Source organism: Ursus maritimus, unplaced genomic scaffold (genome assembly GCF_017311325.1).
Source record: "Ursus maritimus isolate PB19 unplaced genomic scaffold, ASM1731132v1 scaffold_30, whole genome shotgun sequence".
Taxonomy (NCBI): domain Eukaryota; kingdom Metazoa; phylum Chordata; class Mammalia; order Carnivora; family Ursidae; genus Ursus; species Ursus maritimus.
The window spans coordinates 28015532-28030673 of NW_024425564.1; the positions used below are offsets into that span (position 1 = coordinate 28015532).

The 15142-nt window shown below is 44.3% G+C and overlaps 1 protein-coding gene and 1 long non-coding RNA gene across 2 annotated transcripts in view; both read right to left on the reverse strand.

Annotated features, from left to right (window-relative positions):
* Positions 1–646: 646 nt before the first annotated feature.
* On the reverse strand, positions 647–2874 carry LOC103664883. The gene is made up of 3 exons (XR_569147.1): positions 2837–2874; positions 2163–2353; positions 647–779 (listed from the first exon to the last, which is right to left on the reverse strand). It is a non-coding gene; the product is annotated as an uncharacterized LOC103664883 (long non-coding RNA).
* Positions 2875–4826: 1952 nt separating this feature from the next.
* KIF13A (kinesin family member 13A) overlaps positions 4827–15142 on the reverse strand; it is a 97447-nt gene continuing 87131 nt past the window's right edge. Inside the window, exons 35-36 of the mRNA XM_008692786.2 lie at positions 8823–9614; positions 4827–6441 (exon numbers count right to left, since the gene is read on the reverse strand). Coding sequence (XP_008691008.2) covers positions 6421–6441; positions 8823–9614 — 813 coding nt within the window. The 3' untranslated portion in view covers positions 4827–6420. The remainder of the gene's footprint in view (positions 6442–8822; positions 9615–15142) is intronic.

Below are 15142 nucleotides of genomic sequence, written 5' to 3' on the forward strand. Positions count from 1 at the left end.
GCTCACTCTCTCGCTCTCTCCACAACCAGGGCTCCCTCACCTCTATAGCACCCACTCCATTTCTCCCCCAAGCCATGTCTCCCCATCTCCTACCTTCACAATGTGGCCTCCTCTCTCCCTCTAGTTACGCAGTTTGTTCTGTCAGTCCCCAGGTCGATTTCGTGGATATTCAGAGTGATTTGACTTGTCTAGCTGTGTTCAAGGGATGAGGCACGCCTAGGATCCTCCTACTACTCCATCTTAGCTCCTCCCCCCAAATCCCTGTATTTTAAATTTGTTTCTCCAGTTATTCTGTTTTGGATTTAAAGTTTCATTTACAGGGGGGCCTGAGTGGCACAGTTGATTAGGTATCCTACTCTTGGTTTCAGCTCAGGTCATCATCTCAGGGTTGTGAGATAGAGCCCCGTGTTGGGCTCTGTGCTCAGTGCTGTCTGCTTGAGATTCTCTCTCCCTCTCCCCCTCCCAGTCATACTCTCTAAAATAAATAAATAGATCTTTAAAAAGTTGAATTTTATAAGCTTCAAGAGCTTTGAACCCCTTTTGCTTATATGCAAACATTTGGACGTGTACCACATTTTAATAACAAAATAATCCTACCACTGTCAATATCTTCAGCAAAAAAAAAAAAAAAAATCCGATAAACTCTTCTGTTGGCGGTTTTATTTCTAATCATTTACATTACTTGCCTTAATAAGATGTGATTGAATTTCCTAAGATTCCTTTCTTATTTTGAGGAAAACCAAATATATGCATGCGCTTGTGCCTCTAATGAAGCAAATCTGAAAAGAATCAAATATGAAAATATAACTAAATATAGAAACATAATTAATAGTTTCTGATCATTTGCCTCTGCCAGGAATATCGGTGCAGTTTCATTATTGGTTGTAACTCACACATTCAAATGATCCTAGTATTTTCACTTCTTTATTAGTATCTTTTTTATTCCATGAAAATGTGGCTTTCCTTTTGACCCTACTGCTTATATAAATAAGAGCAAATTCCTACACGGACTCCTAAGTTCTAGTTAGCTTTGCTTTGGCCCAAGGCCTCAGCGATGTAACCCCTAACTATGTACCGAGATTTAAAAATACGTCTACAAATTCTTAGATTTTCCTCTTTTCAAAAAGAGAGCCTAACTTCCTTCCTTTCAGTGGGGCTGTTCTGGTGACTCACTTTGACGAGCAGAATGCGATGGAAGTGACAGAGTGTGACTTCTAAGTCCAGGTCATAAAAGGCAAGGTGGCTTCTGTGTGCCCTCCCAGAGCACTCATGAGGACACTCAAACAGCACGAAGGGGTCTACATGGCGAGGAAGCACAGCCTTGCCACCTGTGCAAGTCACCTTGAAGTGGGTCCGTCAGTCCCAAGCAAGCCTTCAGATGACGACTGCAGCCCTGACATCCTGACTACCACTTCTGAGCAAGTGCAGCCAGAACCTCAAAGAACTGCCCACTCCTGAATTCTGGACCCACGGAAATCACGTGAGACGGGTATGGCTGTTTTAAGCTGCCGAGTTGAGGGGTGCTTCATTTTGCAGCAATAGGTAACTAATACTCTAGCTTTCTCACAAATATATACCTCTCTCTATAAAAGGACAAGGGGGAAATGTGGGAAAGTGGGCTTCATAGCATCATTAAGACAGTCTTGAACACGAGTGGTACTGAGGCTAGATCTTACAGCCTCATTCTTGGTGAAATGCTCCTTTCTTGGCAGTGCTGTGGCTAGTGTTTTCACTCTTGTGTTTTTAAGTAGCTTGGCTTATTTGTGGTTGACTGTACAGATAACGCTGGATCAACAAGGGTGACTAATCAATGACAGGAAGGTGTGGCTTTTGGCTCAGATTCTTAGTCAAGGAAAAATACATTTACTCTACTGTGCTATTCCCAAACCCCTGCTAGGCTAAGAAAAGATAAGCTCTAACAAACATGAGGACATGGGGGTATGGTTTGGTTCAGACAGATATTTAGGAGACTGCAGAGAAATAGTAATGGTTTGAAGTTGTTACAAACACCCATGTGTTCCAGTGTTCAAATCTAAGTAGTTACGGGAGTTTCAGGGATTGTGACAGGGTTGGGTTGGTTTATACTATCCTAAAACCAAACCAGATCTTTTTTTCCCTCTCCAAGTTGATTTCTTTCCAGAAATTCCAATTTCAGAACTTACCTTTTTCTTTGTGAAACATTCATTGTTCTATTAGTCAGCCTCTCAATGTCTTCGTGAGTAGGGTCCCATAAGGATTCAAGAGTTCCTTTCTTGGGCACAATCGGGTACAGAGAAAACCTACGGTAAGCTCCAAGATGGCGGCTGTTGCCAACCAGGCTCACGTTATGGTGACTGGGCATCCGAAGCATCTCCTAGAGGGAGATACAGTCTTCTAAGAACTGTGTGCACTGACACGGAGCCTCACAGAGGGCAAAAATAACTGGTTTTTCCAAGAGTACACAAAGGTGTATGCCCCAGGACACTGAAAGATAAAAACTAATCTCTATTTCAACTTAAATTAACTCACTGTATCTAGGGGGGAATCATTAAGTTGCACTCGGATCTACAATGATCTCCCCTCATCTTAGGAGATTTAGCAGGGTTAAATTTTAGAAGTTTGAATTTTGTTTTCATTCCAGTTCATCATGTTCTTAAGGGTAGAGCTTGCCTGCCGGCCTGGCATTCCTGTGGGGTCTGCTGCATTCCAGGTTCCCCACTCGAGGGATGGGGCAGTACATCCTGCTCTCTCTGGTGGGAGACCGCTGGGCTTTAGAACACACTGCCTTCCCTCTGGCTTAGAACACTTGAGTATCACAGGCTGGCTTGTTGTTTTTACATATAGGAGGTAGGGGCACCTGAGTGGCTCAGTCGGTTAAGCGTCTGCCTTCAGCTCAGATCATGATCCCAGGATCCTGGGATGGAGCCCCATGTCGGGCTCCCTGCTCAGCGTGGAGTCTGCTTCTCCCTCTCCCTCTGCCTGCTGCTCCCCCTGCTTGTGCTCTGTCAAATAAATAAAAAAAAATCTTTTAAAAAATGTAGGCGGTAGGCTCAATATTATGGAAAGAAACTCGTGCTAGTAAGAAGTTCAAGGGTGAACACAAACATTCTCTACATGACTATGCACTGGTAGCATCCTTTCTGTTTTAGGCTCCTTTTGTTCCAGAAAAGCAAGCAAGAATTCTCAATCAATTACATCTTCTTTCAAGACTTCTTAATGACATGACCAGAAAGCTTTACTTTTTAGAAATAAAGATCAATCAGGTCATTAGTTGTCCTTTTTTTTTTTAAACCGTTCAAAAACCTCAATATTGTAATTTTCAAAGTAAGTATTGATTAGAGCAGGATAAGAAGAACGATTATCTTGCTCTTACTTAACTCTAGAGGTATTTTTATGAAGTCATTCTTCCCGTAAGAATGGTGCCCTAGAAACACAAGGCTAAATTTTTATTATGATAAAAATGTGTGTCCAGATAACTGTAAACAAGTGTGAGGACACCAGTCACACTGGAGGTTAGCTGTCAAACACATGCCTATATTTAGCCAGCCAACATGCTAGAATCAGTTTGCTCTCCTCAAGTCGTCAACCACAAAGTCGATGACCAAATACCGTCGATCTCACGCTGGTAGAAGGAATGACAATTTGCTCATTTGGTCTTGAATTCTATTTGTACTCATCATTTATTTAAATATTAAATAGCTGTTCTCCTCCCTCAGTCCTACGCTATGAAATTCAAGTAACTTTGGACTTTCCCTGCTCTCTAATTCCTTCTGGAGGTCTACGTAAGACACTTGTTTGTCCACGGAGTACCTGGGTGGCTCAGTAGGTTAAGCGTCTGCCTTCAGCTCAGGTCATGATCCCAAGGTCCTGGGATCAAGTCCCGCCTCGGGCTCTTTGCTCAGCGGGGAGCCTGCTTCTCCTTCTGCCTCTATCCCTCCCCTCTGCTCATGCTCTTTCTCTTTCAAATAAATAAAATCTTAAAAAAAAAAAAAAAAAGACACTCGGCTGTCCAGAATAGGCTAGGTCTAATTCTTGACCTCTTCAGGAAGGCTACCGTGAACAACTAGATTTTTCTGAAAACGCTGTACGTTACTCATTTTAAGATAAACCTCTCACAGGAAGCTATTGTTAGCCACTATTTGTCGGGTGGCAGAGCACTGTTACTCGCTCTCTCAAAGACCTAAGCACTGTGAACAGGGGACACAACCCTTGGGGGAACCTGGGTGGCTCAGCCAGTTGGGCGTCTGCCTTTGGCTCAGGTCAAGATCCTGGGGTCCTGGGATCAAGCCCCATATTGGGCTCCCTGCTCAGCGGGGAGTTGGCTTCTCCCTCTGCCTCTGCCCCCACTTGTGCTCTTGCTCGCTTGCTCACTATCAGAACAAAACAAAACAAACAAACAAACAAAAAGACCCCCTTGGCTTGTCTGCTGCAGATGTCACGTTGGTTGGTCTGGAACCTGTGAGACCTGGTCCAGCCCTTCTGCACTCTGAAGGTGCCCCATCTTCCCTTCAGGGGTCTGCTCTTCCAGGACACGTCACCAGACATGACACGGGGAGGAGACTGAGGCAAGCATGCCACTCTCCCGCTCACCCACCGCTCTCCCTCGGTTTTCCAGCATCAAACATTTAATAACAGCAGCACCCACGGCACCTACTGCTGTGAGGATTGAGCAAGATGATACACATCAAATGGTGGGAACAGTGCCTAGCACACATTACACCCTCAATGAATGCTGCCTGTTCCTATTTCGTTCAGGCGACGGGGACATGCATATACATACGAATACGGGAAGTTAGATCTGCAGCTGGTGGCAGAGTTATGAAAGACAAACAACTGACGTTTTAAAATCTGAATTAGACAGTCTGTATTCTAAAACACGCACACACACACAATCTGTACCAATTAAATACAATAAAGTTGAAAGGGGATATAAATTACAGTTTTTTTGTTTTTTTTTTTTAAACAGACAATAGTAAAATACTACAGTCGGCTCACTATACACAAAATCAGGAACAGCAGCTTTTCATTGAAGTCTCCAAAATCTTACTCACTTACTGATGCTAGGAACTTAAAAAGGTACAGCAGGCTGTGCGCCTTCTCCCTCTCCCACAAGGGCTTTCTGCTGTACATCCACGTGATTTGTACAAGCTTCTACAGGACAGGTGCATAAAGGACTTCTGTGAAAATCCTCACACACGTCATCCTTCGACGAGCACTCTGCAAGAGGAGCCGTGGACAGCGGGGTCCTCCGTGCTCCATCGTCTGCGGCAAACCTGGAGAAGCAGGCACCTGGGACCTTGAGAGCTCATCCGATCTTCCTCAGCGTTTTCCAGAACTGAAGTAAAATAACAACAGCAAAACCACACAACGAGGCCTACCAATCCAAAAAGGAAAAAAAAAAAAAAAAAAAAACCACCCACAAAAAGACAAAAATCAACATCCCTTTCCTCCCCACACCCAACTCCAGGCGTGTCCTCGTGTTTTCCTACAGTAATACATACTGCTCTCCGCATCCCACCTGCCTGTCCAGGCCAAACTGAAGGACGAGGAAGGCTGCAGTCAGAACCCCAGGCATTGTCAACAGTGACACTGCAATGTCACGTCAGCAGGTGCTGGGTCAGGTGGAAGACCACGGAATAGAACTGTGGGGGTTTTCAGTGTGCTTATGGAACAGGACAGAGAACAACGAGCTACAAGGGGCCTGGCAACCAAGAGCAATATGGCACCAAACTTGCAGTCAGACACATATGTACACATGAAACAAGAACGGACAGCAAACACGTTCAGTCTTCACGTAAGTTCTTTGGTTGTAAAGAACGGCCTTCTGGAACCTTTTCTGCAAAGAGGGATTTGCAACCTCGTTCTTAGGCGATCAAATCTTTCTTATCTGCTCGCCCATCAGATGATTACCTAAGTTGCTGTGTAACCGAGTCCAGTACCTTATGATTTTCTACAAACCACTTTTATCTGCATTTTCACGAGCAGTCTTGTCTGTCCCTGAACATACTATAGATATACATTTCATATACATCATATATATTATTTATAAAAAAAAAAGAGCATTGACTCCAGATTCTACAGTAAGAACTGATTAAAATTAGTTGTACAAGAATAAAGTTTGTCTGAATCTGTGGAGGTCCTACACAGTGGGTGTGTGTAGTCGTTAAGTGCAAAACAAAAATACTGCCACTTAATGCAATCCAGGATTTTCGGTTCTCTGGCTTTCTGGAAAAAAGCAGAGGCTGCCGGTTCCCCTGTGTGACAAAGTGCCGCTGCTCCCAGCTCGGGAGGAGAAAGTAGGTGGCCCACGAAGCATTGGCTTCTCCACGCTGGTCTGAGGTCCTGGCTGGGCTGCAGCATGTTTTAAAGATGGTGCTGGTGCTTTCCACAAGGCAGCCGGAGCAAAGATGCTGTGGCCTGCAAGGAAGCCCGGGCTGCTTTTCACCGAGGGGTCGTGCTTCCCTAGAATGCAGAGGCTGGTGAGTTCAAGCTCCGATCCCCCCCGCCCCCAACTCCAGCACACCCATACACCACTCTCCACCAGACATCACCCACCCCACAAAGGGGCTCTCCCTGACCCACGGGATGTGATTTTAATGGAATCCAGTTCTAGGATTTACACTGTATGAAGGAGAAACCTAACCCCAAGGTGAGGCTTCTAGGAAAAGTCATGACAGCAAGACCCAAAGTTAAAGTAAAAAATTATTACTGCAACTTACTAAAACCCAAGAGTATTATAACAAAAATACTAAAGCAATTTTTTTTGGGGAAAAAAAAAAGAATTGCCATAATCCCACATGACCCTGATAACCACAAATATTTTTGTTAAATTCCACTTTTAAAGCAGGATCTTTGGCAGGAACCACTATTCTGGAGCCTTTGAAAACAAAACTCAGGTACTGCTCCTGTTTGTTGGTTCTAAGTAATGCCAGCAAGGACCAAGAGGAGGGACTGTTGCCTCTTCCTCTCCTGGGGCCCTGCTTTCCCCCATGCAGCCTTCAGACTCCCCGGCACTGCAGCAGAGGGGGAACACCCAAGCCCCCTGCTCCAGCCCGCACTGAAGTGGGACGTCGGTAAGGTGGCAGCGACTCCTGGGGCCTTGAATTCTGAAGAGGCACCCTCAAGACCGGTGCGTCTGCTGCACGCTTAGACTGGAGAAGCACTATTCGAGGGGCGTCTGGGGGGCTCAGTCAGCGAAGCGTTTGCCTTCAGCTCAGGTCATGATCCCGGGGTCCTGAGATAGAGCCCCAGGTCGAGCTCCTTGCTCAGCGGGGAGCCTGCTTCTCCCTCTCCCTCTGCTTGTGTTCTCTCTCAAAGAAATCAATAAAATCTTTTTTTTTTTTTTAAAGATTTTATGTATTTATGTGACAGAGAGACAGCCAGAGAGAGAGGGAACAGAGCAGGGGAGTGGGAGAGGAAGAAGCAGGCACCCAGCGGAGGAGCCCAATGTGGGGCTCGATCCTGGAACGCTGGGATCACGCCCTGAGCCGAAGGCAGATGCTTAACGACTGAGCCACCCAGGTGCCCCAGAAATCAATAAAATCTTAAAAAGAAAGAGAGAGAGAGAGAGAGAGAGAGAGAGAAGCACTGTTTGAGGGGGAAGAACCAGCCCTTGGACTTCTCGGAAGAGGGACTGGCAGGCTGATGCAGGCCAGCAGGGCAGGTTCTGCGTGAGGACAGCTGAAGACTTTGAAACAAACGAATGTTTTGTTTCCAAGGACAGTAACGAGTCACTTTATTCTTAGTCTTCCAGGGAAAAAAGTCTTTTTTTGTTTGTTTGTTTGTTTAATGGTAAGGAATCACTGTTTAGGTTTTTGTAGTGCATGGATGAGTGTGCTGTGTGCGTGACACACCCTGAAATTTTAAGGGTTAGTATGGAAAGGGAGTAAGGCTTGTGGGGGAAAAGCCACCAAACTGGAATAACTTTCTCAACAAAGCAGACACCGAATGGCAGCACAATGATCTTTCTAGATATCTTTCTAGTTCTGTCCGAGCTTTGTTTTGCTATGTTCAGGCACTCCCTTGCCCCTCGTACAGCTGCAGTGGGGGTGTGGGACCAAAACACTGACCCCGAATGGGAAGCAGTGGTGGCGAAGAGCAGAGCCCCCCCCCCCCCCCGAAGCGGACAATCTCTTATTTATATCATTTGCTCTTCTCAGGACTGTTAGCAAACATCCACTTTGTTCCATTAGTTTAGGAATTAAATTAAAAAATTAAACTATGAAACTATAAAATGAAACATTATAATAAACCAACCCAATAACTTCCAAAGACCAAACTTCAACTGCTCTGGGCACCAAATGACTGGTTTTTTAATCCATTCTTCGATGCATACTTCCCTCCCCCATCGCCCCTTTTTAACGTGTCTGAAATTGGGATGCGTCTGACAACTACTGGTGTGATGCAGTTTAACTGGAAGTATTGTTTTGTAATGATACATAAAATGATGGTTTATCTAATAATTATAGAAATTACAGATTTGATGAAATATGATAGATGCTGTCTGAATGCCTTGGGACAGCCAGTTAATTAAACGTTTCTGGGAATGCATCTGAGATTGAATGATCCTTATTCAGCATCAAACCACAGCCCAGTAAGAAACGCCACCGGTCCTATATATTCTGTAGTCCCACTCTGACCCGGCGCGAGCAGGCACGCAGCCCCACGGAGCCAGCTGGGCGAAAGTGTGAGTGAGCTTGCTCCCCGGGGGCCCATCCTCCCCGTCAGCAGCATCTGAGTGAATCTCTCCTACAGAGTCACGTGGTGAAGCGCCTGCCTCTGGGGGTTGGTGCAGGATCAGGCATGCTCACAGAACACAAAGGACGGCCTCTGGAATGTATTACCTGGTCACTCTGCGCCGAGGAATGCAGCTGGGCAGGGTCCTGCGGCCTGTCTGAGATACTCTTCTTGTCCGTTTTATTTGGTAGGTTTCTTCTACTTGAAAGCTCTCCAGCAGGAGAATCTGTCAAACCGTCAAAATCTTTCCCATCGGATACACCCATAAACTCTGTGAAGGAATGGTCCTCCAGGATATCTGTGGTGTGTTCTACGGTCACTTCCCCGGGGTAAAATTCTCTGGCTGGTTGGCCATTTCTGTGGGAGCAGGCATCTTGTTCTGAACAGGAGCCAGTCCGACAGAGGATTTTGGAGTTCTTCTCAGGGATGCTTTGGGGCAACGGGCTCCCTTTGGCTAAGGCACTATTTTCCTTGAGTGGCACCAAAATTATCTTATCTTTCACCAAGCCTCTTTCGAGTTCTGTCAACTCTTTGTTTGAGGACAGTCTGAAATCGTGCACAAGTGACGGTCCGTAATGCTCACTACAGTCTGTATCCTTTGTCTGCATGGCCAGCTGGTCTGAGCTGTCACTGGAAGGGACCGCCATGTCCGAGAGCGTGGCATTGGAGGCACTGTGGGAAAAGTAGCCGCTGGTAATACTGCTGGTGGTGGGGCTACGGGATACTTCTTTCTCCAAGACCCTTGAGTTCGTCAAATCTACTTTAGAAGAAAACCACTCCCTGTTCTCCAAGCTGGCGTTGTAAACACTGAAGTCAGCAAACTCCACAGGTACGTAAGGCTGTGAACTTATCAGCTTCCTGCTAAGAGCTTCCAGATCATTCTCCTCCTCCTCAGAGTCCTGTAGTAATGAAGGAAAAGTCACTCATTAGCTCCTTTCGGCGACTTCATTGTTGAGACAGGTTTCAAATATATTCCTATTAAAGGCATTCACATTCACATGTTTAGTGGGATTTTTTTTTCTTCTTTTCTGAGTTTGGTTAAGTCTTGTCACATATGGTACATACAAGTGCATTATTCTCAGAGATCTGTGGGCATAAACCCATTATCACCTAACATGGAGGAGATTTATTTCTTCTGTGCTCACTCAGTGCTAATTGGAAATGCTTCCTTCCCTGGTTTAAGTGCAGTACACCTTTAATTAATTTTAATTAATGATTAGTTTTCCGTTGTGGTGTTTTACCTTTTGCAATTAAATGAGGAGAGGGGCAGCCGGAGGCAGAGAAAAGCTGTTGCTACATTTGTTCTTACAATCCGCACTTTGGGAAGCCAAGCGCAGGTGAGGAAAGTACTTTGCAGAAGGTTTCTGAGCTATTTTATGGGTGAAGAGGGCAGTAAAATCAAGACCTCAACAGTGGAAAGGGAAAAGAACACAGTTTCGACACCCGTTCCCAGTGTTATATTAAACGCCGTAAGGCTGTAAAATACCAACAGTCAGTCTTACAGGTAACACTGTCTACGGGTTTGGAGAAGCATGAATAGAGGATCTGGCCAGAAGGTGAGGAAGGTACTGAGATGTCACTGAAAATCTCCTTTGTCAAAAGCTTTAGAATTCTGTTTGTGAAGACTGGTAAATATGCAGAAGTGGGTATCCTCAACTCCCCAGTCTGTCCCTGAATGGATGATTCTTCTGTATTTGGTGGAAAACAGTATAAAACATAAGGATGTTTCATGTTCATATAAAATTAAATGATAAACGACGCCTGGCTGGCTCAGTCAGTAGAGCATATGGTTCTTGATCTTGGGGTCATGAGTTCAAGCTCCACAGTGGACATAGAGCTTACTTAAAAAGAAAAAAAAAATGGTATTACCATCTAGCCATTTTATTAACCTCATAAACATCTGATGACATTGCAAATATTCCTTTCCTCTTACAACATGATGTTCAACAAGTATTCATCAGGCATCCACTATATGCTACCCATTGTCCTAAGAACTGGGAATACCAGTGTTGAGCAAAAACAGGTATGGTCCTTGCCCTCATGGTGTTATCGCTTTGGGTCCTTGCTCTTTGAACAATCCTGGACCCTGTTCCAGTGGATGGAAATTCCATTTGGTATAGTAACAGGGAGACTATAAATCTGCAACCAAAACATTAACCTTACTCATTAAAGTATCACTTCAAGAGGTCGAGGAGAGAGAGAGGATGGGGAAGCGGAAGAAGAACATACTCGAAGGATAGGGCAGATGGCAGGTCACAAATGAACATCAACTTCATCTACTGAATTTTATAGTAATACTTTCTTTTGCGTAAACGCTAACTATCCAAATCAGTACCTTGATATTCTTCAGTGTGCCTTAGTTTTTAAAATAACCTGAATATACATTATGTAAAAGCATCAGTTGTCTTAATTCCATGGCTATTAATCAAAGATGAATATCAAATATCGCAATAAAACTTCCAGAAATTAGCAAAACAAAAATTTTTGGCAACACTAATCTTGCCATCTTATTTTCAGCTACATTCCACGTTAGGGAGCACTGTCAAAAAAAGGGGGCGGGGAGAATGTTTGGAAAGGAGCAAAGATTGGACAAATTCAATCAGTAGTTTTTGCCTGTATTTTCTAGGTTCTCTAGTTGACGTGTTTAGACTCAACATTGAATTTCTAGTGTTTGCAACCTTATATTTTTCTTTTCTTTTCTAAGTAGGCTCCATGCCCAACATGAGGCTTGAACTCACCACCTGAGAATAAGATTCAGAGTAACATTCTCTCCCAAATCTGTCAGCCAGGTGCCCCCCCCTTATATTTCCTTCTGATTTAAGCTGGCAAAGAAATATAATTCCCCAAGACCAGGAGTCTTTGATGCAATTAATTACTGAAAAGTTAGTTGCTGCAAGGAAAACCAAATCTGAATATGAGAATTAGTAATCTGGGGCCCTTTTTATGCCTGGAGTTATTTCTTTTGAAGACTAAGGAAAGGCCCATCATACTAAAATACAGCTTTGCTGAATGAAATATTCAATCATGAGCTTACTGTGCAGAAACAGGTGCACATTTATCAAACTCATGAAGATAAAAAATTATTCCTAAAGGATCAGAATGAGCTTAGTAAAACTGAAGAGTCTACAAAACCCCCAAGAGATTAAGTTCAAATAGGGATCAGTACATAGTTGTGCACTTGGGATGGGACTGGGAGAAGGGGAATGACCCAAAGAGAGAGACCAGCGGAGTAGGGACAAGGAATTTCAGAAAAAAGAAAACTGAGTAGAGATGAAACGTTTTCCAACATGTAAACAGACTGAAGGTTTATCAAGTTATTGCCTTCGAGGGAAAAAAGAGCACTTAATTGTGCTCTTTGGGTTAAACTGTACCTTCAGGGAATCTGGTTAGATAGACTTTCTACTCCAGAAATATTTATCATTGTATCTGAAAGGAGACTAAGCTTAGCACCTTCCTACTATGTCTTAAGGACAAAAAAGATTAAAACCCTACCTAGAAGTAAAGCAGGAGTCAAGTTCTCAAGTCCCTCTATAGCTACAGTCTTCATGATTTGGTTTTTGCAATTCAGTTCATGAAACTGATATTTACCTATAGACAAAACAGCTTGATTTTAAGAAGGGATCAAAACCCCCAATAAAAGCAGTGACTCCCCGCAAGGAGTCTGCCTTGATTAAAGTCATTTTCGCTTCCACTGGAATGGGGACTTTGTTGTCCCGCAGGGAGATGTCTCTTTTTGGAAGGACTGTATCAGCCTAGGGCCCCAGTGCTTCTGTCCATGGTACTAAGAGGCCGGCAGCCATTTTTTTTTTTTTTTTTTTTTTAATTTTTTTTTTTTTTTTTTTTTAAGATTTTATTTATCTATTTGACAGAGAGAAAGACAGCCAGCAAGAGAGGGAACAAAAGCAGGGGGAGTGGGAGAGGAAGAAGCAGGCTCCCAGCAGAGGAGCCTGATGTGGGGCTCGATCCCAGGACTCTGGGATCACACCCTGAGCTGAAGGCAGACGCTTAACGACTGAGCCACCCAGGTGCCACTGGCAGCCTTTTTTAGAAACAACAGCAGCATGGCAACTGAAACTGCATTATTTTGGGGAGCACCTGGAGTCAGTGGGGTCAGCCCAATTCTGCTAAGGAATGGGGCCTTTGTTCTTATGCTCTCATTAACTGTGAGACCTTGGGCATGCCACTCAAGTCCTTTGGAGAAATAAACCATATGCTGTCTATGCAAGACTCAAGAGAGGGAGAAGTGATTTCCTTTTGACCCTTTTTCTCTGCTTCATGACTTAAAAAAAAAGCTGGACTCCAAAGGCATATTGTTGTCTTTATCTTATTCAAACAAGACATGAAGTACATTTGTGTATCTTTTCAAACTGATGAGACAACACACCATGCTTTCAGAATCAAGGGTAGCGTTGAACACATCAAAAACTAATATGTTGGCTAACTGAACATTAAAAAAAAAAGAATCAAGGGTAGCTATATAATACTATATTTTACGTGAAACTGTAAAAGATGATTTCAACCTCCTCTGATCAGACCAAAGCACTGACTCACAATCTGATTTTTTAAAGAATGGAAAAGGAAGGAGAGTGAATGGGGAACAAAGGAATAAAGCAGTTTACGTCCATTTGTAAGAGGAGAAATAAAATGAAAGCTTCCCGAAGAGAACCAGAACCTCAGAGCAAGCAAATAATACCCTTAAAATCTACCAAAAGATCCTGGAAAAGCTGCTATCTGAAATAAATAAAACAATTCAATAGTTTAAGAGAGGAAGAATATTGGGACAGCTTTCTTTCTCTTATTTAAAAAAAAAACTTAGGTTTTATTTATTTAAGCAATTTCTACACCTAGCTTAGGGCTGGAACTCAACGACCTAGAGATCAAGTCGTATGTTCTTCCCACTGAGCCAGCCAAGCACCCCTCTTTCTCATTTTCTTTAAAGCTTTTGTTGTTGTTGTTGTTTTGAGCCAGATTTCTAAGGCAGATCTCTCAAGAGTCCAGCAAGAAGGATGATACCATCAGACCCTGCTCAGCAGACTTCAAGGTGTGTCTGATCACGCAGAGCCTAACTGCCGCTTGAGAGTTGCTGAGTTACGAGAGGCCGGTTCCACCCTGCGCTCTGCTAGCTAAAAGTCCCGAGATGGGTTTTATCTAAAAACACTACAAGGAAAGTAAACGATGAGGCAAACTCTGTCAACAGCGAAGCCATCTGATGGGCAGACCCAGAAGGGTCATCCAGGAATGTCTCGATGGGATGTTCTACCGAAACGTACCAGTAGCAGAGGTTTTAAATTTAGTATCCATGCAACATGGTGCAAGTTCCAAGTCAACCAACAGACAGATCCAATCAGCCAGAGAGCCAGAGAGTTTGCAGTGGTAACGAACTGGCTACTTGGGCTTTTTAGTCTATCCCACAGCCTTATTAATTAAGCAGGGGGAAGTCAAGTAGGTGACCGAGCAATTAATTAGAATTCAGAGATCTAGGGGCAGCTGTTGACTTTCACCCTCTTCTCCAGCAGGAACCACGATGGGGATTTGGGATAGAGGGGTAAGGAGAACACAGAGGCAATGGTGGGGAGAGAGACAGAGGCGAGGGGGAAAAGGTGCCTTTTCTTCTGTCCTCAGTGGACAGGAGGAATGAGAAGGCCATTTCTGAAGATTCGCTAGCACTCCAAGCATGCAGGGGGTGGCCGACTGCACAGCCAGGTTAAGTTCCTGTTAGGTTCACACAGTGTGCATCAGGAGCACATTTTAGAACTGTTAGAGGACCTCACACCAGTGAGTCCTTGGGCTGGTCTGCCACGCTGCGGCCGGGAGAGGAGATCTGCTCACACAGATGCGAACCGTGCACAGATGTGAACATCGAGCAGCTCCGTCTCGCTCGGAGCAGCCTCACTGTTTCAAAGCCTAGGAAGCCACAGGAAAGTGAAAGCTGAGACACAAAATAAGACAACTGTTTCCAGGCCCAAGAATACAGGTTTTTTGTTTTTTTTTTTAACTGATGTATCACTGCTAATCCAAAGTGCCTGGTATACAGCGTCTTAAAAACTATTTTCAAATTTGAAAACCAAGCTCTGGGGAATGACTGTTCTCCAGGCAGAGCTTGCACCTACCTGTGGTTGAAGTACAGATCAGCCATCCCCAAAGCAAGACCAACACCGGTTGGGGGAGTTCAAATGGGGGTGAGACCTATTTTGCCAGCAAACAAGAATGGGCTACCTGAGATGCCGAGTGGGCGGTGGGGGCACCGAGGGCTCGTAGCGGGGCTACAAGCGACAGAATAAGCTGGGCGAGGGCATCAAGCAACGCGGAAGGAGCTTACAAACACACCCACGCTAAGTGCATGATTACTCACTCCAAGTAAGTGCAACTCCTCTAGGTAGATTAACTTCAGAATCTGGGCAATATGCATATAGGCACATTAGAAAGA